The sequence below is a fragment of the Microtus pennsylvanicus genome, chromosome 12 (assembly GCF_037038515.1).
Source record: "Microtus pennsylvanicus isolate mMicPen1 chromosome 12, mMicPen1.hap1, whole genome shotgun sequence".
NCBI lineage: Eukaryota > Metazoa > Chordata > Mammalia > Rodentia > Cricetidae > Microtus > Microtus pennsylvanicus.
In genome coordinates, this window is record NC_134590.1 from 89,918,099 (window position 1) to 89,941,179 (window position 23,081).

At 45.5% G+C, this 23,081-nt stretch overlaps 1 protein-coding gene across 3 annotated transcripts in view; it reads left to right on the forward strand.

The window, feature by feature from the left end:
* Sptbn1 (spectrin beta, non-erythrocytic 1) overlaps positions 1–23,081 on the forward strand; it is a 168,146-nt gene that overhangs the window by 35,694 nt on the left and 109,371 nt on the right. For all 3 annotated transcript variants that reach the window (XM_075942514.1, XM_075942515.1, XM_075942516.1), the window contains exon 2: positions 9,170–9,364. In XM_075942514.1, the coding sequence (XP_075798629.1) occupies positions 9,217–9,364 (148 nt within the window). In that variant the 5' untranslated portion in view covers positions 9,170–9,216. The remainder of the gene's footprint in view (positions 1–9,169; positions 9,365–23,081) is intronic.

Genomic DNA, 23,081 nt, shown 5'->3' on the forward strand with positions numbered 1-23,081 from the left:
ACCTTCCTGTTCCCCCATCCTCCCCTCATCCCTGCCTTGCCCCGCCACATAAGGAAGCAATTCAAAGTAAGCAATCAAGCAAACAAAATCAAAAGCAACCCCCCCCCAAAAAAACCTACAACAAAAACAAAACAAAATCCACAACAACAGAAAACCTCTTTGCTTCTCCTTCTTTCCTGCTTCTCCGGCACCTCTCCATTCGTCCTGGTGATATTGGGGGCTTCATGTGCCTGTCATATACCTCTTGATCCCATCAGTTTTACTGTCAAATGACCACTGCAGTGAGTCTCTGGGCTGGTCAAGGTCTCTGGTTCCTGGAATTGTTCCACAGGACCAGGCCCTTCCCCAGCTCCAGCTGGTCCTAGATGGGATAGATGCTAGGGTGGGGTCAACTCAAGGCCAGCTGTGGGCCTGATAGTAGCCAAGCTGCATGCATGCCCTCAGGGTTCATTCACTTTGGCCTGTGGTAAGGTATGGGGATCATCTCTCCAGCGTGCAGGAGCCAGCTCTCTTGCTTACTGTCCAGTGAGAGGCAAGGCCAGCAAAGGCCAGCGGCTCAGCATGGCCCTCTGATTTTATCTTGCATGGTTTCTATGGCCTCCAGAGGTGACATAGGCCACAGACATCCACACAAACCCCAGCTGTAGCTGGGCCACAGACCCAGACAAGGCCCTTGTCAGCAGTTTGGGCCTAGGAGACATCCTAACTCTGAGTAGAGGTACTGGGCACTCAGGTGGGAATGGTTGTGGCCTTAACTTTAGGCCTCTGTGTGACTTCTGGTGGCAGTACAGGACCCAGACTTCAGCACAGACCCCAGCCACAGAAGAACAATAGACCCCAACATGGTCCTCAACAGTGGGTGGGTCTGGATGTCACTACTGCCCCAGCAGCAGTATGACCCTGAGACACCAATGTGTCTACATGGCTTCAATGGTTACAGGTACATTGGACATCAGCACAGACCCTGACTGCACCTGGGCCACAGACCCAGACATGGCCAAAGGCCACAGCTCAGCATGGTTGACATCCTAGCTCCAAGTGAAAGGCCTCACAACTTGGATCAGGATGGCTGTAGTAGCATTATGGCTCCTGGACACCAGCGAGGTCACAGGTCACAGCCTAGACCTCAGGCTTCATGTGGCCTTTCATGACTCCCTGGGACATGGGGTGGTTGTCTCCATCCCAGGTGGCAGCAAAGGCCACCCTGATCAGTATGGTCCCAGCAGCAGCCTGGATCGTGATCCCAAACGTGGACAAAGGAGGCAGCCCAGGCCCCTGGAATCAGCATAACACTCGACAACTCATGGACATCAACACAGACCATGGCTACTGTAGGACCAGGGACCCCATATTGCCCTGGGCTGCAGCCCAGCTAAACATCATAATCATGTCTTCTTTCTGCATCGTCCCATATTGCATAAACCATACTGTTTCTTAGTTACTTCCAGTTCGCCACTGCATGGTTCCTTATTGTAATAAGGTAAACATGCCCGGCACTGCAGGGCTCCAGGTGCGCCCCTGGCTGTCTTCCCACCAGTCAGGTCCTCAGCTGGCCCCCATCTGTACAGTTGAACATCAGGTAGGGGCTTCTGTCTTCCTGCCAGCTGGGGCCTGAAAGTCCCTGGGTGGCCGGGCCAGCTATCTTCCTGCCAGCCGGAGCCTTAGCCCAGTCAGCTAGCCCCCATCTGTCTCAAGGACTTTTTAAAAGAGAAACTTGATTGTGTTTTTGGTATTTGTAGCTTTCTGAAAATTTGTGTTTTAGGTGATGATTAACATAGTTTTGAATGTTTGACGCAAAAACATTTGTATAGCAGTCCTTGGATTCATAACAACCTTTGGTTTGTTTCCAGACCTGTCTTTTATTTTTATGACAACATCCATCTCCAGATGTTAAACGCAGGGAGAATATGTGTGTTTCTCTCTCTTTTCTGGATGTCAAAGGATTCTTTCCCTTCCCAAAATATCCCAGAAGCCCCAACTTCTATCTTCTAGCCAAAGCAGCTCAGCACCTCCATCTTCTGGAAGCTAACAGTGAAGAGTTGGTTGTTAGTGTTGTCGGGAGTTAGTGTTGTCTGGAGCCGTGCAGAACCTCAGGCATGTACACCGTAGTGGGCAAATGCATCCATCTGTGCTCTGGAGGTGGTCCTGCTCACCCCTTCTCAGTGGAAGATTGGCATATGCAGAGAAGGCTGGTCCTGGCGTAGCGCCCGTTTCTAGTGAGGCAGAATGGAGGAGGAGAGCTGCCGGGTAGAGGAAGAGAAGCCTTCGTTTTGGAGAATGCATTTGGGGACTGCAAACACGGTTGAGGGCACAAGTGAACTCACATTACTGAACACCTTTGTAAAGGAACTTTCACACAGTAGTGCACAGAATTCTGTTGCATTCCACACTGAATATATTGGATTTTTTTTTTAATTCTTGAAGATTGTGATGAGGTTTAAGCAAACTGTAGAAACAGAGTTCGGTGGTGTTAAAATGTTTTGGGGGATTGTCATGTGCTCTCTCTTGAGTGTCCTAGGCCAGCTTTGATGTAACTTTTATTTGCAAGACTTCAGATGTCCAAGTCAGTTTGGGACTCACTCATCAGGTGCAGAAAGGGAAGGTTTAGGACATGCTCAGCCATGCGAGCAGTACGAGCCACACATGGCCTCTGAGCAAACTTCATTAAGTTAAACCTGGACGTTTGGTCAGCCACTTGTGCCTAGAACTTAAGTCAGTTTGTAAAGCAGCTTTATTTAAAATAAAAAAACAAGTGCTCTTATTTAAAATAAATATTATAGGCAAATGAAGTGAAATCAATATTTCTTTAGTTCTGCCTAAGAATCACCCATCCTAACTCACAGAGGTGAGTTAGGTGACATAAATTTCTCATAAACATTCATTCTTTGCTAAATGAATCTGCATAAAGGACAGGCTATCCTAATATAACAGTGATTTTCGCTGGGGTCCAACATTCATATGACTTTGGCAGAAATAGAATCTTTGTGTTTCATAGTTAGATGCTGGGTGGTGACAATCTGCCACCTGTCATTCCATTGTGAGATTGTTTTATGCTATGACATGGGTATTGGTTATATGACATTGTCCAGAACAGGTAGGATCCCGAACCTTGCAGGCCTGTGTGTGTATCAGCCATGCTTCCTGTTCATAGCAATTCCACGTATTTTCATATAATCTTTTTTCCACAAGAGTGAGGTATGCATTTCACTTGATAAATTTGCCAAGAATTTTGGCACTGGACTGCTCCAGAGGAAAAAGCTTCCAAACATAAAGTACAATCTGTGACTGCTCCTCCATTGTTCAGGAAAGCACAGCTTTGGCTCCCTAAGCCTCACAACAGATAAAGCTGTTAAGTGTCAGACTCGGCGAAATTCAGGCTTGGTGTTTCAGCATGGGTACTGTGAACCATATTCTTATGTTGCTTACAACTGTTTGGAAGCAAGTGTAAGGTTGAAAAGACTGTTACTAGTGGTTAGAAACTCCGTGGTGCGAGGCCTGTTCTGAGTCCATGAGGACTTCAAGTGCCGTTTATAAGTGGTACAAAGCAAAGGTAATCTTTACCTGCCGTGTGTATTATCAAAACTGTGTATTGCTTTTTAAAAAATTTAGTTTTACGTTTAGTGATTTTTGAGTCTGATAATTGAACATTGGAGAAGCTAACCCTTCCTTGTTTCATTCACTTTCAAAATATAGCTGAGTTTTAAAATGTTAGGAGTTAAAATTATATTTAAAATTTAGATAGTTATTACATATGTAGGCAGAGAAAAAGAATAATGTACTTTGTTTAAAATGCTAATATATAAACAGTAAATGAAGGTAACTCTCACTTATTATCAAGAGTTTTTAATTGAAAGGACTCAGATAATAAATACATTGTTTGGTTTCCTCTGTAAGGTGGGATCCCATTCTCTCCTTCCGCCTGTATTTTGTAGAGCTGTGGTTCTGGTTATGCTTTTTTTTTCTTTTTAAATTTTATTTTTACTAATTTGCGTCTATTTGTAATGTCTGTGAAAACCAGAAGAGGGAGCCAGAGTCCTTAGAGCTGGAGTTTCAGATAGCCGTGAGTTCTGGTGTGAGTTGCTGGGAACTGAGCACAGGTTCCCTCTAAGAGCAGCAGCTACCTTTGACGCTGAATGATTTTTCCAGTCCTAAGAAGGCTTTAAAGTATGATGACAAGATCTGGCTGATAGAGTGTTTTAATGTAAAAGTCACTAAGCCTCTGTGTTTCTCACCACTGACTTTTGCTTGTTCGTTTTTTTGAGACAGAGTTTCGCTGTGTAGCCCCAGATGTCCTGGAACTCACTCTGTAGACTAGGTTGGCCTTGAACTCAGAGATCTGACTGCCTCTGCCTTTTGAGTGCTGGGATTAAAGGTGTGTGCCGCCACCATAGCATGGCAATTTTACCTTTCTTTGTTACCCCAGCAAGGGCCGACAATAACAGTATAGACCAGAAAAGGTCACTGGGAAGAACAGAATGAGAAAAATAAGGAAAGCGGGATGGCCCACATGAAGTAAACCTTCCGATGTTTTCAGTTGTGTTGGGTTTGGACTCATGGGCTGTGTGTTTGCGGTTAGATTGCACTCTCCCGGCTCTAGACACAGCAGTGGTAAAGGTATTGTGACAGAAATATCACGGTCTTGTGACTTGGTCCAGGTGATTAACTATGGAAGGTTTAAAATAATATTAGGCAAATGCTGCTATCATTTAAAACAGAATCATATATTAGTAAAACAGCTTTATAATGTTGAGTTCACTAAGAAGATAAAGTGATTATGGTGGGGTTGGGCATGGTGGCACATGCCTTTAACTCCAGCACTCTGAGGCTCGTGGTAGGGGTTTAATAAACCACCGATAAGTGGACTATAAAGGATAAAGGTGATTATCATGAGTTTCCTTTTACTAACAAGGTGTAAGAAAAGAATGTCACTGCTGTTTCTTCTCAGAGTGGCCGGATTTCGTGAGTTTTGGATGTAATCTCTATAACACTTGTGTGCTTTAAAATGTATTGTTTGTGAGAGGTATACGTGAGAAGAGTGCTTGAACCTCTAGGCATGCTGACAGGAAGCTGACAGTGCTTCAGGCTGACTCCTCAAGTCACAAAGAACCAGGACAGTCTTCACACCTAGGATGGTATTGACGGATGTTCTTAGGAGTTGGTTCTCTCCTCCCACCATGTGGGAACCTGGAGTTGATCAGCAGTAGGGGCTTTATCCTGTTGAGCCATCTTTCTGGCCCTTGTCATGGTTTTGTTGTTTAATTGTTTCTTAAGCGTATGATGGCTTCCTAAAATAATTGTATGCTTGTGAGTTTGGAAATCATTTTGAACTGTTTGTCTCCACGTTTGTGTACAGAGGATTCCCGGCACAGAAAAGGGAAGTTGTCCCTCTCAAGAACTTAGACCTAGATATCTGCATACCAAAGACGTTTTTCTTCACCCGTATTCCTCATCTTTCCAAAGACATCATTATCAACCAATGAGTTTGTACTATGGAGCCTTGTGTCCTCTAAAGACATGAACCTGAATAGCAATTGGTGACCTGGCTTTACAGGTCACTGGTCACTTGAGTGTTCCTCTGTGTTGGCTCTTTTACACCCTGCAGAATGCCTCAGCAGACAAACAGTAGTAGACAGGGTATAGCTGTCCTGATTTTGGTGACTAAATAGTTGAGAAGGCTGACGGCAAACTCCTATAGGTCTAGTACTGAAAAATCTCATACATACACTTTGGTATCTTTAAAGTCCCGAGAAAACTTATTTTTATGTTTAATGTTTTAAAGAATAGAGTATTAACCATCCAGTGAATACTTTTACACGCCTTCTGTGAGTGAAATTGGCAAATTTTAAGTGCGTGTAGGGTTTGTAAATTCTGTAAAAGCAATTGTTAACATCTGATCTTCCTCCTGGAAGTGGGTTGGCTGGTGTGGGTCATCCTGTTCATTTTACTTGAATTTATTTGCGCTTTTAATTAAGATTTGGCAACAAATAAGTGTGTGCATATGTGTATTGCCAGTGAAAATTCCATGTATTCTTCTTTATTTTCTTCTATAAGATCTTACTAGATTCTTTTAAAAAAAATACTGTCTGCTCAGTTTTTTGCTTGTTTTGTTTTATTTTTATATAGTGAAGAATTAGAAAGTAGACACTTTAAACTGTCTGTCTAAAACCCAGTCACAAACTTGGGCATTCCACATGTCACTCTTAGGACAGTGTTGACTTTAGTCCTTGCAGGGTTATCGCAGGAACTCATACAATGGCAGAAGAGTCAGACAGATTCTCGGACCCTCTCTCTATATTACCCTACCCTCTTGAGCTCTTCCTAAAGGCAGAGTTCCAAGACAGCCAAATGTCCAACGTTTCTCTTCCTGCTAATCTTGACTCAGCCATTTAGGAAGCACAAATTTAATCTGCCCTAGGAACGCATGACTGATAGCACCCGGGGAAGATCCAACCCGTTGTAGATAACTTCCAAAGATACCTCGTGTGTGGTGTGAATGTGCTCATAGCTGACACAGCCTCTGGCTGAAGAGGTTTGTAGCATGGTCTGTTGGTCAGTAGATGGCACCAAATCCAAAACTTATCTGGTGAGGGGTTGCACTACTTGGGTTTCTCTTTGAGTTAAATTAAATGAATTTTGAATGATTATGCTCTGAAGGATTAATAGTAGTATAAAGTTCCTCTTTACTAGAAATAGACTGTTCCAAGGCAGATTTTATTAAAAAAAAAAAAAACCTTGGTGTTACATTAACCATCTCCAAGGTCAAATTGTGTGACTGTATTGACTGGTCCTCCCTCCTTCCTTGCCTCTCTCCCTATGTTAGAGTTGTTTAACTATAAGGTCACTCAATCAATAGAATTTAGCTTGCTCTTTTGTGTTTTGCTGAAATTCTGTAAATATATTGTTAATATAACTTAAAAATTAGTATGTGAGTATGTTTCTCGTGTTGGGCTTCGCTGTATCTGCTGGGAATTCCACTCCCATAAGGGGTTTTCTGTTTCTGCAGTGAAGGTTGACTGTGAGAGCAGGGGTTGTGGGTTGTTGGGTGGATTTGGTGCTTTTTCCTGAAGAGCTTACAGGATTTGCTGCCATTCACTGGTGGCTTGTGAGAAAACAGTAAAAGAGGAAGCAGTGGTTTGCTTGGGCCGCCATTGGTCCCATTCCAGCCACAGTTAGTTGAGCATGGAGACCCAGTTGTATCTGAGGTATGTGATTGTCTGTTGGAACTGGAGAAAGACACGCTGGAAGCACATTAGGAGAACGGTTTCTTTTCAGCATGCGCATGCTTTGTTTCCTTTGTATTTTTGAGGGACCAGTCCTGTATCGCTGGGTCGATCTTGTTTTATTAGCACACTCTAGTGTGAGAGGTTTGATGAGTGGTCCTTGCGCACATCCTTGGTACACACCGAGGAAAACATGGGCCAAGTGTGAGGAGAAAGGAGGAGAGAAAATAGCTAACATCCCTTGTGATATCTGTTCTACCACCAAGATAGAAGTTATCTCCATCCCCACCTCCTTAGATTTGCTGTCAACTTACTTGGATAGTTTTTTTATGTCTGACTGAGCCTGAGTCCCTGTAGTGAAGCTAAACATATATAGGAACTTAACCATACCAATAGGAATCAAACTCAGAGCCTGACTAATGCCATAGGCCTAGCCAGATTTTTCACTGGGTCCTGTTAGTCATCCCCCCCAACACACACACCACAACCACATTCAGGTCTACCATCTGTGTAGTACCAAACCACTTCCATCTTGGAGTAGTCTCCAACCAGCTCTGCTTCTATTTTTGCCTCCTAGAACCTGTTTTCCATATGGCACCAAGAATACTTCTTTAGAAGCACACATCTAGCAGTGACAGATGCTAGCTCAGAGTTCATCATGCTAGACTCTCGGCTTTCTCTGGCCTTTCCCTCTCCTCACCAGACTCTAGTTATACTAAGGATGCAGTGCCGCGGTGTTTCCTGTGTCTGGAGTGCCACTCTTCTAACCTGTTTCAGGCTAAACGGTTTTCATTGCTCACAATCTAAAGCAGTCCCTCATTTCCTTAAACTCCTTGGCTTTTCTTGTGCGTTTTTGTCTACCTCCGTCTATGAGGACATAAGCTTCACTTACGCCATTTATTGTTCTGCCTGGAATCTAGAGCAATGCTGGGCATGTAGCAAGTCCTCAGTATATTTGGGTTCAATAAGTGAGTTTTGAATGGAGAAGCCGTATTTAAAGCTAAGTATATTTCTCCTAATCCTTCAAGCATATTGTGATAAAGTGAAGACATCAGTGGGTCAGAATTTATTTCATAGTTATTCCTAAAGATCTATCATGACCCCAGAGAGTGCCAAAAGAGTGGGGATTAGTATTGGCATTGGTCATAGAATTTATAATAACAATGGCATAAATTATTACAGCATTTATTAAGTATTTACTGTGCCTGTATACTACCCTTGATGCTGCTATATGCTTACATCGTAATCTTAGGCGTTAATTTTGACATGTAAATGAGGTGTATAGAAGGAATGATTTGTTATTTTCTTACATAACATTTATGAATGAGAGACTAGCAGATAATAGTTTCCGGTGATAGACAATAAAACTAGATGAATTCTTTCAGATACCCAAGTAGGTGTTGATATAGCCCTGACAAAGCTTTAAACCTGCACTTCAAACTTTCTAGAAAAGGAAGAACCAGGAGAAAAGGCTCAGAGGTTAAGAGCACTGGCTGCCCTTCCAGAGGTTCTGAGTTCAATTCTCAGCAACCACATGGTGGCTCACAACCACCTATAATGAGATTTGGTGTCCTCTTCTGGTCTTTAGGCATACATGCAGGCAGAATACTGTATATGTAATAAGTAAATAAATCTTAAAATAAAGTAAAATCAAAAAAATAGAAAAGAAAAGGAAGAACCATTAGTTTGGCACCCAGCATTTCATTTAGTCTTCTCAACAGCCTGTGAACTCTCCTCCCACCTCACGTTTGGGGGAAAACCATAAAGTGGGTTGGCCCAGGTCATGCATTTGATAGGAAGCAAAGCCAAAGTTCAAACCCAGCCCTGGCTCTAGAAGGCATCTCTGGACAGGCAGGAACAGCTTCACTTTCTATTCACTGTGATCCTACCAGGTCTGTGGAGACGGTACGCTTTGTCTATAAATGAATCTTCCCCTTTCTTCCTCACAGAACTCTAAGAAGGAACTGATGTGGAAGAGCGCCTGAGACAGTTCAAGATGACGACCACAGTGGCCACAGACTATGACAACATTGAGATCCAGCAGCAGTACAGCGATGTCAACAACCGCTGGGATGTGGATGATTGGGACAACGAAAACAGCTCCGCACGGCTCTTCGAGCGGTCCCGTATCAAGGCTCTGGCAGGTGAGTCTCCTACCTGTCGCTGGATGCTGGGTAGTCCCCTGAAAATCAACCGTCTCTGCTTTTAAGGCTGTCTTGTTTGAAGTTGATCTCAGCTTACTTTAAGGTATTCTGTGAGAGCTAGCTGGCCCTTTTATAAGACAATTACATTTGGAGAGCTACCAACCTTATTGGCCAAAATAATTTAGAACACAGTAATGTTTATAGCAATTTAGAAAGAACTGCTGAGAGCTTGTAAGGATTTTTTATTTCTGATACATCTTTCATTTCAAAATATTGAAGCACACTGTTCTTTATTTTAAAGAATCCAAATAAGCTGTGTAGTGAATGCTGGTGGCCGTGCTTAGAGCCACATGGGGTTGATTAGTATCTGCAAAGGACTTTAGATCCTCAGAGCGGCAGTGTCCTCTAGGAAGGGTGCGTCTGTTGCTGTCAGCAAGGAGGTCTGCCTCTGACCCACTCACTTAGTGTGACTCCTTCCCATGCGATTGCTTTTTCCCTTGCTGCTGCTGACTGTGTCAACAGTTCAGGGGTCCTCGTCAGGAAAAGGTGCCATCACTTTGAAAACCGAGCAGTTTCAAACACACACGAAACGAGAATCAAACTAGAGTATATACTTTTGAGACTCAGAGGAAGCTGTTTCCAAGTGAGAAAGCAGATCAGTGATTTTCCCCGTGGTGTCATTAATTACAGTAGATTCAGAGTCATGGTAGGAGCAGGTACATTTGCTATTGATTGTAAAAATAGTTCATCTTTCTGTCATCTCTATAGTAGAATCTGATTATAAAGCAAGAAGAAGGGAGTCTGACTCATGTGGCCAAAGTGACAGAGAAATTGTTGGCCACGGAGTAGGCCAAGTCCAGCTTTAGATAAGCCCTCCTGCGGGCTTACGTGATCTGAGCAGACCTGGCTTTTTTCTTCTTTACTGTTTAGCTATGTTGGTTATGCAGGCTGTCTTCACCAGTGGATACGAGGTGGTTGTCCCAAGTCCCAGAAGACCTGTAGAATAGAGCACATCTGCCTCACTGTGGTCCTGGGATCATGATTGGCGTTGGAGAATAGGATGCTCTCCGTATTGCACTAAACCAGTTGCTCCCTAGAGGGAGAGTTCTGTCTGTCCCGCCTGAGCAGCAAGGCTGGAGAGTTGGGAGAAGAGGACAATAAATGGTGGAGCTGTGCCTAACCAGATTCCTCGGGAATGTTATTCGACTGCTTTAGGATGAGTTGTGTCTGAGCAGTGGTGATTTGAAGATTGTGTGTGTGTGTGTGTGTGTGTGTGTGTGTGTGTGTGTGTGTGTGTGTGTGTGTGAGCGAGAGCGAGCGTGCCTGGAGGTGGGATGACAAGGAATGGTGGAGGACATGTATATAGTGTATGCATGTGGCTGTGGGCATACCTGTGGCGGCTGGAGGTTGGCATCAAGTGTTCTCTGTTGCTCTTCACCTTATTCTTTGAATCAGGGCCTCTCGCTGAACCTGTAATCCTTCTGCCTCTGCCTCCAGGTACTGTGGTCACAAGCATGTGCTGCCACAGCCGCCTGTTTATGTGAGTGTTGGGATAGGAAGTCAGTCCTCCTGCTTACATACAAGCGCTCTACTCAGGAGCCATCTCCCCCCGGTCCCTAAAGCTCTTTCTTGCTTTTGCCTGGATGAATGAATGATGATCCAGTCACTCCCTCAATTCAGTGCTTTGTGTTCTAGCTCATTCATTAACGTGAAGCTTCACAATGGCCGTTCACAACTGTGGGTCGTGACCTCTCTGGGGGCTGAAGGACCCTTCCACAGGAGCGGCCTAAGATCTTTGGAAACACAGAGATTTACATTATGATTTATAACAGTAGCAAAATTACAGTTGTGAAATAGCAACAAAAAATAAAATTAAGGTTGGGGGGTCACCATGATATGAGGACCACAGCATGAGGAGGACCGAGAACCACTGCCTTCATAGAAGTCATGACTGTGGTCCATGCTGCTGGGTCAGTTGGTACTTACTTCTTCTTCATGAATCTTCGTTTCGGACTTAAGACCCTTCTGCTGCAGTAGGTAGTTTGTTACCACTGACCATGAGCTTCATGCTTCGGTTCCAAGCCATCCTAAGTTGTCTTATTTTAAGGACATTTTACTTTAAAAATGTACAGCAGTTTCTTGGGGTTTTTTTCTTTTTTTTCACATATATGTGATGTGCATGTGCGTGTGCATGTGTGTGTGCTTGTTTTGGATGCATGCAGGTACATGTGCATGTACATGTTTGCACAAGCATGTTGAAATCCAAAGTTGATGTCTGTTATTTCCCTTAGTCCCTTTCTGCTTTATTTCTTGAGGGTCTTCCTAAGTCCAGGCTTCACTGATTCCAGCTAGTTTAAGTTGCCAGCTCCCTCCTCGGATCCCATCTCTGCCTCCGGAGTATTGGTCATATGGAAAACCTTCATATTGCTTGACTTACCATGTGGATCCAGAATGTAGTCTTCACACCTGGACAGCAACTTCTTTATCCACTGAGCCACCTCCCCAGCTCTTGTCTGCTTTTCCCTATGTGACATCTTTCTATAATTCAGACTCAAGAGCCCCGCTTTTGTTAGTGTTGGTCCTTGTCATAACCTTGTAAGGATATCGATTCTGGTCCCAGAATAATTGGTTACAGTAATAACAGCAAGAGCTCAATATTCTGCTTACTCTGCTCCAGGAACTGCTATAAATGCAATGCACATATTAATAGTTAATGGAAGCCAGGCAGGGTAGCTTGTGTTTGTACTAGCCTTTGGGATGTTGAGGCCAACCTGAGCTACAGTGAGACCTTGTCTCCACCTCAGTGAAAAAAAGAAAAGTAGCCAGTCCCGTGACAGTTGCACGAGGGAAGCTGCTGTCGTCTGAACTGCAGACACAGAGTAAATACTCTCTCCAAGGACACTCTTGACCGAGAAGCACAGTGAGCCCTGGCAGGATAGGAAACAGTAACTTTAGCTTCTTCCTCACAGAAGCAGGGAGGAAAAGCAACCTCTCCACTCTTGAGCCTGTGCTGGCCTCAGGTCCACAGTTACCCTGCTTCAGCCTCTCCAGGTTCTGGGGTCACTGATGTAAGCTACCGTGTCCAGCAAGGCTTAGAGACGCTAAGTAAGTAAGTAATTAGACTTAATATTGATTGTTGCCGTATACTCAGCATGTTTCAGGATGGAAAATTATTAATGCTTTTTCCCATTTTACTAAGTCTTTGAAATACACACCCTCATTTTACATATGAGAGACTAGTAAGAATCAAGTCTAAATTTCAACATAGGTCAAAACGTGGTGGCTAGTGCTTTCCCCTTGCCCTCGCTGCTGCTGTTGAGAGTTCACAGGGAAGGTCCTGCTGCTTTGCAAGGAGTTCATGGCGTGCTGGTCCAGCCTTCAGGCAGTAGACTGTGAAGTGAGTTTGTGTCTTGTGTAAGTATTTCCCGCATCCCATGGTGCCATGCCCACATTCCTCACCTCTGACCAGCGGGTGCCTCAGTGTAGTGGAACACGAGATGACTCACAGAAAACTTCAGTCTTCTAAGAAATGTCAGGGGCTGGTGATGTAATTCAGTGGGAGAATTGTTGCCTAGCATATGCAAGGTCCCGTGTTCAGTCCCCAGTACTACAAGAAAAAGCAACTAAAAAAAAAAATCTTAAATTATTTCTTTTTTTAAACCTGTATATGTGATTGTGGCTTATGTTTTGTAGAATCCACACAGATAAGAGGAAGGAAGAGAGGAGCATTTTTACATGTATAACATACTTAGTTAGAGATTATGGATAAAAATAATTAGAATTAATAATTTTATCAAGTCTTATAAACAGTCTAGAAAAAATTTGAAATAGTGTATACTGACATAGTCACCGTTTATATCTAAGGGAATTTTCCATATTTGGAGTTTTTCCTGAAATAAAATCCAGATTATTTTGTAATTAGAAAAAAAATCATCTTAAACATCTTATGTAGCAGTTAGACATTTTGGTACTTTTTTCCCTAAAAAAATGATCAAAGAATAAAGCATGTATGGATGTACATTTTAACAATGTGTAATATTTGACATAGGATAATATTCAACATTAAAGTGTCCGTTGCACTAACATTTTTGATCAATTGTGGACATGGTGAAAGAAGTTGACCGGTTACCAATGCACACTCAAAATTAGTTTATTTTACTGTGTGCACAATTTCCCTGCAAAGGGCTGAAGTGATAGGCAGGCATACTGTTTCTAATTCAATGCGGTTCCTGCAGCAGCATCAGAAGTAGCTCCTCCCCCAGCACACTGGCTGGATTTGCTACAGGAAAAGTTTCAGGCAAGGGTCCATTGTGGTAGCTGTGCTTTCAATCCCAGAACTCAGGAAGCAGAGCCAGGCAGATCTCTGAGTTTGAGGCCAATTTGGTCTGCATAGCGAGTGTCAGGCTAGGCAATATTTATATAGTAAGCCACTGTCCCAAAGGAGGGAGAAAGAGAGGTGCCTGGAAGGAGACAGGGAGAGGGAGAGAAGAGGTCGGTTTCATACAGAGCCACTGGATAAAGCTGTGTGCTATCTGCTTGCTATAGGGCAGTGTCTCCATTATTCATCCGTTGGAGCTCTCCATGTAGTAACTGTTCCTTCATAACTTGGCTTACGTCTGACTTCAGTGCATTGTAGATTCAACTTTACTTCTTGTCTAACTTTAAAAAAATAAACTTCAGTGCAAATTATATTTATGACTTTATTGACTCAATAGCATAGTTTCTTTGAGTACAAATTTCTGTAAGGTTGGGTGTGGTATTGAAGTTGACCTAGATAACTTCTTATACCAGGCATGACCAGTTGGAGACTTACAGAGGCAGCTTGAGACCCATGGAGTACTTGGCGGGTAAAGGCATTTGCCTCCAGTCCTGGTGACCCAAGTTTGATCCCCAGGACCCACATGGCGTGGAGAGAAAACTGAGTCACAGCAGTTTTCCTTTGACCTCCACGTCATTTTGTGCTCTGTATACAAGCCCTTCCTCCAAGTTAAAAAATAAATTAAGCCAGGTGGTGGTGGTGCACTCAGGAGACAAAGGCAGGCAGATCTCTATGAGTTCAAGACCAGCCTGGTCTACAGAGCGAGTCCCAAGACAGCCAGGGCTACACAGAGAAACCCTGTCTCAAGTAACCAAAATAAACAAAATAAAAAGCAGAAAAAAGGCATTTGTAGAGATGTGGTACCCAGCAATCTGACTGTAGGTGTGGTTGGTGTGTCGCAGAGAGTGTAGCCATGTTACCCAGCCATCTGACTGTAGGTGTGGTTGGTGTGTCGCAGAGAGTGTAGCCGTGGTACCCAGCTGTCTGACTGTAGGTGTGGTTGGTGTGTCACAGAGAGTATACCCATGTTACCCAGCTGTCTGACTGTAGGTGTGGTGGTGTGTCGTAGAGAGTGTAGCCGTGTTACCCGGTTATCTGACTGTAGGTGTGGTGGTGTGTCGTAGAGAGTGTAGCCGTGTTACCCGGCTGTCTGACTGTAGGTGTGGTGGTGTGTCGTAGAGAGTGTAGCCGTGTTACCCAGCTGTCTGACTGTAGGTGTGGTGGTGTGTCGTAGAGAGTGTAGCCGTGTTACCCAGCTGTCTGACTGTAGGTGTGGTGGTGTGTCGTAGAGAGTGTAGCCGTGTTACCCGGCTGTCTGACTGTAGGTGTGGTGGTGTGTTGTAGAGAGTGTAGCCGTGTTACCCAGCTGTCTGACTGTAGGTGTGGTGGTGTGTCGTAGAGAGTGTAGCCGTGTTACCCGGTTATCTGACTGTAGGTGTGGTGGTGTGTCGTAGAGAGTGTAGCCGTGTTACCCAGCTGTCTGACTGTAGGTGTGGTGGTGTGTCGTAGAGAGTGTAGCCGTGTTACCCGGCTGTCTGACTGTAGGTGTGTTGTAGAGAGTGTAGCCGTGTTACCCAGCTGTCTGACTGTAGGTGTGGTGGTGTGTTGTAGAGAGTGTAGCCGTGTTACCCAGCTGTCTGACTGTAGGTGTGTTGTAGAGAGTGTAGCCGTGTTACCCGGCTGTCTGACTGTAGGTGTGGTGGTGTGTTGTAGAGAGTGTAGCCGTGTTACCCAGCTGTCTGACTGTAGGTGTGGTGGTGTGTCGTAGAGAGTGTAGCCGTGTTACCCAGTTATCTGACTGTAGGTGTGGTGGTGTGTCGTAGAGAGTGTAGCCGTGTTAGCCGGCTGTCTGAGTGTAGGTGTGGTGGTGTGTTGTAGAGAGTGTAGCCGTGTTACCCAGCTGTCTGACTGTAGGTGTGGTGGTGTGTCGTAGAGAGTGTAGCCGTGTTACCCAGCTGTCTGACTGTAGGTGTGGTGGTGTGTTGTAGAGAGTGTAGCCATGTTACCCAGCTGTCTGACTGTAGGTGTGGTGGTGTGTTGTAGAGAGTGTAGCCGTGTTACCCGGCTGTCTGACTGTAGGTGTGGTGGTGTGTTGTAGAGAGTGTAGCCGTGTTACCCAGCTGTCTGACTGTAGGTGTGGTGGTGTGTTGTAGAGAGTGTAGCCGTGTTACCCAGCTGTCTGACTGTAGGTGTGGTGGTGTGTTGTAGAGAGTGTAGCCGTGTTACCCAGCTGTCTGACTGTAGGTGTGGTGGTGTGTTGTAGAGAGTGTAGCTGTGTTACCCAGCCGTCAGGCTGTAGGTGTGGTGGTGTGTTGTAGAGAGTGTAGCCGTGTTACCCGGTTATCTGACTGCAGGTGTGGTGGTGTGTTGTAGAGAGTGTAGCCGTGTTACCCAGCTGTCTGACTGTAGGTGTGGTGGTGTGTCGTAGAGAGTGTAGCCGTGTTACCCGGTTATCTGACTGTAGGTGTGGTGGTGTGTTGTAGAGAGTGTAGCCGTGTTACCCGGCTGTCTGACTGCAGGTGTGGTGGTGTGTTGTAGAGAGTGTAGCCGTGTTACCCGGCTGTCTGACTGTAGGTGTGGTGGTGTGTCGTAGAGAGTGTAGCTGTGTTACCCAGCCATCTGACTGTAGGTGTGGTGGTGTGTTGTAGAGAGTGTAGCCGTGTTACCCAGCTGTCTGACTGTAGGTGTGTTGTAGAGAGTGTAGCCGTGTTACCCGGTTATCTGACTGTAGGTGTGGTGGTGTGTCATAGAGAGTGTAGCCGTGTTACCCGGTTATCTGACTGTAGGTGTGGTGGTGTGTTGTAGAGAGTGTAGCCGTGTTACCCGGCTGTCTGACTGCAGGTGTGGTGGTGTGTTGTAGAGAGTGTAGCCGTGTTACCCGACTGTCTGACTGTAGGTGTGGTGGTGTGTCGTAGAGAGTGTAGCTGTGTTACCCAGCCATCTGACTGTAGGTGTGGTGGTGTGTTGTAGAGAGTGTAGCCGTGTTACCCAGCTGTCTGACTGTAGGTGTGTTGTAGAGAGTGTAGCCGTGTTACCCGGTTATCTGACTGTAGGTGTGGTGGTGTGTCGTGGAGAGTGTAGCCGTGTTACCCAGCTGTCTGACTGTAGGTGTGGTGGTGTGTTGTAGAGAGTGTAGCCGTGTTACCCGGCTGTCTGACTGCAGGTGTGGTGGTGTGTTGTAGAGAGTGTAGCCGTGTTACCCAGCTGTCTGACTGTAGGTGTGTCGTAGAGAGTGTAGCCGTGTTACTCGGCTGTCTGACTGCAGGTGTGGTGGTGTGTTGTAGAGAGTGTAGCCGTGTTACCCAGCTGTCTGACTGTAGGTGTGTTGTAGAGAGTGTAGCCGTGTTACCCAGCTGTCTGACTGTAGGTGTGGTGGTGTGTTGTAGAGAGTGTAGCCGTGTTACCCAGCTGTCTGACTGTAGGTGTGGTGGTGTGTCGTAGAGAGTGTAGCCGTGTTACCCGGCTGTCTGACTGTAGGTGTGTTGTAGAGAGTGTAGCCGTGTTACCCAGCTGTCTGACTGTAGGTGTGGTGGTGTGTCGTAGAGAGTGTAGCCGTGTTACCCAGCTGTCTGACTGTAGGTGTGTTGTAGAGAGTGTAGCCGTGTTACCCAGCTGTCTGACTGTAGGTGTGGTGGTGTGTTGTAGAGAGTGTAGCTGTGTTACCCGGCTGTCTGACTGTAGGTGTGGTGGTGTGTCGTAGAGAGTGTAGCCGTGTTACCCAGCTGTCTGACTGTAGGTGTGTTGTAGAGAGTGTAGCCGTGTTACCCAGCTGTCTGACTGTAGGTGTGGTGGTGTGTTGTAGAGAGTGTAGCTGTGTTACCCGGCTGTCTGACTGTAGGTGTGGTGGTGTGTCGTAGAGAGTGTAGCCGTGTTACCCGGTTATCTGACTGTAGGTGTGGTGGTGTGTCGTAGAGAGTGTAGCCGTGTTACCCAGCTGTCTGACTGTAGGTGTGGTGGTGTGTCGTAGAGAGTGTAGCCGTGTTACCCGGTTATCTGACTGTAGGTGTGTTGTAGAGAGTGTAGCCGTGTTACCCAGCTGTCTGACTGTAGGTGTGGTGGTGTGTCATAGAGAGTGTAGCCGTGTTACCCGGTTATCTGACTGTAGGTGTGGTGGTGTGTTGTAGAGAGTGTAGCCGTGTTACCCAGCTGTCTGACTGTAGGTGTGGTGGTGTGTCGTAGAGAGTGTAGCTGTGTTACCCAGCCATCTGACTGTAGGTGTGGTGGTGTGTTGTAGAGAGTGTAGCCGTGTTACCCAGCTGTCTGACTGTAGGTGTGTTGTAGAGAGTGTAGCCGTGTTACCCGGCTGTCTGACTGTAGGTGTGGTGGTGTGTTGTAGAGAGTGTAGCCGTGTTACCCGGTTATCTGACTGTAGGTGTGGTGGTGTGTCGTAGAGAGTGTAGCCGTGTTACCCAGCTGTCTGACTGTAGGTGTGGTGGTGTGTCGTAGAGAGTGTAGCCGTGTTACCCGGCTGTCTGACTGTAGGTGTGTTGTAGAGAGTGTAGCCGTGTTACCCAGCTGTCTGACTGTAGGTGTGGTGGTGTGTTGTAGAGTGTAGCTGTGTTACCCGGCTGTCTGACTGTAGGTGTGGTGGTGTGTTGTAGAGAGTGTAGCTGTGTTACCCGGCTGTCTGACTGTAGGTGTGGTGGTGTGTTGTAGAGAGTGTAGCCATGTTACCCAGCTGTCTGACTGTAGGTGTGGTGGTGTGTTGTAGAGAGTGTAGCTGTGTTACCCGGCTGTCTGACTGTAGGTGTGGTGGTGTGTTGTAGAGAGTGTAGCCGTGTTAGCCAGCTGTCTGACTGTAGGTGTGGTGGTGTGTTGTAGAGAGTGTAGCCGTGTTACCCAGCTGTCTGACTGTAGGTGTGGTGGTGTGTTGTAGAGAGTGTAGCTGTGTTACCCAGCTGTCTGACTGTAGGTGTGGTGGTGTGTTGTAGAGAGTGTAGCCGTGTTACCCGGCTGTCTGAGTGTAGGTGTGGTGGTGTGTCGTAGAGAGTGTAGCCGTGTTACCCGGCTGTCTGACTGTAGGTGTGGTGGTGTGTTGTAGAGAGTGTAGCTGTGTTACCCGGCTGTCTGACTGTAGGTGTGGTGGTGTGTCGTAGAGAGTGTAGCCGTGTTACCCAGCTGTCTGACTGTAGGTGTGGTTGGTGTGTCGCAGAGAGTGTAGCCGTGTTACCCAGCTGTCTGACTGTAGGTGTGGTGGTGTGTTGTAGAGAGTGTAGCCGTGTTACCCGGTTATCTGACTGCAGGTGTGGTGGTGTGTCGTAGAGAGTGTAGCTGTGTTACCCAGCCGTCAGGCTGTAGGTGTGGTGGTGTGTTGTAGAGAGTGTAGCCGTGTTACCCAGCCGTCAGGCTGTAGGTGTGGTGGTGTGTTGTAGAGAGTGTAGCTGTGTTACCCAGCCATTAACTTTCTAAGGAGATGAAGTGTTCTGCCTGGTCAGGGAAAGAACTAAATACACAATATGGCAGGAAGCAAGGTGCAAACTGGCCCCAGAACAAGAGAAACTAAATCACATCCCTTCCATTTTGCCCTTTTTTTCCCCAATTCTAACTGGAAGCACTAGTGCTGTTGTGGAGGGAGGCTATTATTTGTATATTAATAAATAAAGTTTGCCTGAAGATCAGAGAGCAAAGCAGCCTTGGCACACACCTTTAATGCTAGGACTTGGAAGACAGAGACAGATAGATCTCTGTTGGTTCAAGGCCACCCTGCGCCACACCAGATTGAATCTGTCTAAAAGGAAAACAGAGCTCACACAATGGTGATCCCAGCACTTGGGATCACGTGCCATTAATCCCAGCACTAGAGAGGTGGAGACAGGAGGGATGCGGCTGAGCAAAGAGAGGAATATAAGGGGGAAGAGATAGGAACTGTGTGGAGTGTGGTGTATGGAGTTTGAGGATCTGTAGAGACAGGATCTAGCCCCATTTTAGTCTGAGGTAGAGATTAGAGCCAGTGACTGGCTGCTCTGCTTTCTGATCTTCAGGTTGAACCCCAATATCTGTCTCTTGGCTTTTATTACTGGTGCTACATGTACAGAGGATTATTCCACAGCAACAGCCTGTCTCTAAAACATTAAAAGTAAATAAATAAATTGAACAGTGAGTACCAGGTATAGCAATGCATACATGCAATCCCAACACTTGTAGAGCTAAAGCCTGAGTATTTCTATACATATAAGGCCAGCATGGGCTTTATATTGAATGCCAGGTCACCAAGCCTGCAAAGAAAACCCATGTCTAGAGAGGAAAGAAAGAAAGAAAGAAAGAAAGAAAGAAAGAAAGAAAGAAAGAAAGAAAGAAAGAAAGAAAGAAAGAAAGAGCGAGCCAAACTATCAAGCAGTGAATATGAATAACTTTGTAAAAGTGTTGCCGTACCTTCTGAGAACCTGAATTCAGGTCTGGTCATCCTCTGGTAGCAAAAGGCATCCACTTCTTTCTCATTAGTTAATGTCCAAGGGATTTGTTAAACTCTTCAATTTGGCTCCTCTGCCGAAAGCCTGTGAATTCTCAGAAGTCTAAAATAGTGACATAATCAGGCGCTGATACTGCTGTTGGATGAATGTGGTAAAGATTCTGCTATCCAGGTGTAACTTCCCACAGACTCTGTAAATTTCTCGAGTATGTATGTGAGACTGCTCTGTTGGCTACAAGGTGATTCCACAGCCATTTCAAGAAAGCAGGCAACATTGGAACCTTTGTCAGAGCTCAGCTCCTCTCTCACTACATTAGACTACCCTGTAAGGCTTTAGAAACCCCACTATTCTCCCCAGGCTCTAGCCTGAGCCCCAGGACCATGGACCCGCGCTGAGCTTTTCTCTTGGATAAAGCTCCTTGGTGTTTGTTAATGTGTATCAGGTACCCTATATATTACTGGTTTCCGTATGTGCTCCAGGTAGTTCCATCTGCGTTTTCTCTAGCTGAGGAGTCACTTCTTGGAGACAGTGGCAATGGATAACATTTCTTTAGCATTCCTTTAGCGCCTCATGTAAGTCCAATGCAATCAGTTATTTAGCCATCGACAAACTGAGTAACTCCTCGTCAGAGACACCAACTATTGCGTCATTTGTGAAAACTTTCCCCATCACTTTTGTGAAACCTATTGTTTTGATTAGGGTTTTTATATTGCTGTGAAGAGACGCAACTCTTATAAAGGAAATATTTAATTGTGGGGGCTTTTTTTTTACAGTTTCAGAGTTCAGTCCACTCTCACCAGGGAAGGGAGACGGCAGGCATGATGCTGGAGTTGAGAGTTTTTATGTCTCATAGACAGGCAACAGGAAGTTGACTGAAAGTCACACTGAGGAAAGCTTGAACAAAAGAGACCTCAAACCCGCTCCCCCCACCTCCAACAAGGCCACACCTCCTCATAGCACCACTTCCTTTGAGGGCCATTTTCTTTCCAACTACCACAGCTATCAAAGAGTTAATTCTAGTTATCTGAGAACATTAAGATGCATTATAAAATAATTAGTGTGCATTGACCATTATGAATGCATGCACTGAAGAAAAAGAAAACTGAGCATTCAGAAGGGGACAAGTGTATTCTTCCTCTGACCCTTTCCCACTCCACTTGGGGAAGATAATCCTTTTCAAAGTCATGTGCAAACTAGGCATCGTTGTATACACCTGTAATCCCCAGCACTGTGGAGGCTGAGGCAGGAGGACTCAGCAAGTCTGAGGCCAGTCAGGTCTTCGTAGTGAGTTCCTGGCTAGTTAGGACTATAAATGACACCCTGTCTTAAAAAGACCAACCATCCACCCCGCCCCCCCCAAAAGTAAACCAAAGCCAAGGTTGATGCAAATCTCTCGAGGATTTTCCATGTACAATATTAAAAAGGATACGTACCGAATCTGCATTCCTCTTCATGTTGTTAGCTGAAACCCTGGTTCCCAATATGATAGTGTTAAAAGGTAAGACTGGGAGGTGATCACACTGTGAGGGAAGAGCCTCAAGGTTGGGACTAGTGTCCGTGATACATGGCCTTTTTATCTGTCCTCTGAAAATATGAGAGGAGATTTGTAAACCAGGGAGGAGGCTTTCACCAAGAACCTGGTTGTGCTGGGACCCTCCCGTCTAGCACTGAGAACTGTAAGCAGCAATCTGCATTGTCTAAGCCACCCAGTCGATGGTTTCACTGCTTCGGCAACCTGGACCAAGACAGATTTCTCGCCTTTAGTAGAACAGAAGCAAGGCCACTTTGGTGTCAGAATCTTGGAGTTTAACCTTTCCCCCATCAGAGAGTCATTGTCTTAGAGTTGAATCCCTTCAGTGTCTGATCTGTCTCCTGGGAGGTCAGCAGATGCTCTTGGAAGCGTGTGTCTATAAGCAGGTATGGCCCAGTACACTTTAGATCAGATATGCTGAATGTTGACCTCTGCCTCTTTTCTATTAGAAGTGCCTAGCTTTTGCTCTTGAGGGTCACAAGGGTTAAAGCTGGAGTCCTTTGGCCCTTCTTCCTTCAGGTTACTGTCTTTTTGCAGCTTTCCCATATTTGCTTCTTTACTTTCCATATGTCCTGAAAGGAAATGAGGACTCACTCAGGGAGCACTGTGCCCACCTTTTCAGAGTGCCTTGATCAGAAGTGAACAGTTGGAGTTAGAGACGGAGTCTGACTGAAGCCTTGGAACTCCCGGAGATTGGCCTGCCTCTCCCTCCCAAGTGCTAAGATTAAAGGTGTGCACCTCCATGGTCTGATTTGATTTAAGAATTTCATGGGTCATTCTTACAAGTGTAGCCACTGTTTTCCTCTTGTGATTCTCCACTGTGACACGGACATAAGACATTTGGTGACTGGTGGCCAAGCAAGCATGACAGGGATGGAATATTACAACTGGGTCCCTAGAATAGACCCTTCTGCTATAATAGCCAGAGGCAGTAGCTAAAACAATGACCATACACTCTGCTCTGCTGTAGTTTATAGCAGCCTGTAGCCAACTGCCTCTTTTCCTCTTGTGGCTGACAAACAACAACAACAACGTGACTTTCCTAAGCCTGCAGTAATAATAGTATGCAATTTAGCCAGCTTTGCCCCGTGGTTAGATTTTATTCTTTACTTGGGAACATATCTGTGACAGCGCCATGGGTCCTGAAGCTGTTTGTGGTACTGATTTTGGAGAAATAAGTTTCCACACCAAATCCCTTAGCTCTTTATATATCTACTGTTGACACACACAAGTTTATTTATACCCAGAACCAGTTGCTCCGCTACCAGCCCCTAAGCACACTAACTATCCTCTGGTTCCAGACATCCAAAGAAAGGCCAGTGTTGGCGTGGGTGCTTGTAAATAATGTAGAGGTATTCAAGACTGCTTTAAGAAATACAGGATGGAGGGGAGGAGGGGCTTAAGGATGACCTGATATCAGTGTGAAACCTAAAACTCAACTACAGTGTTAACAGGTGT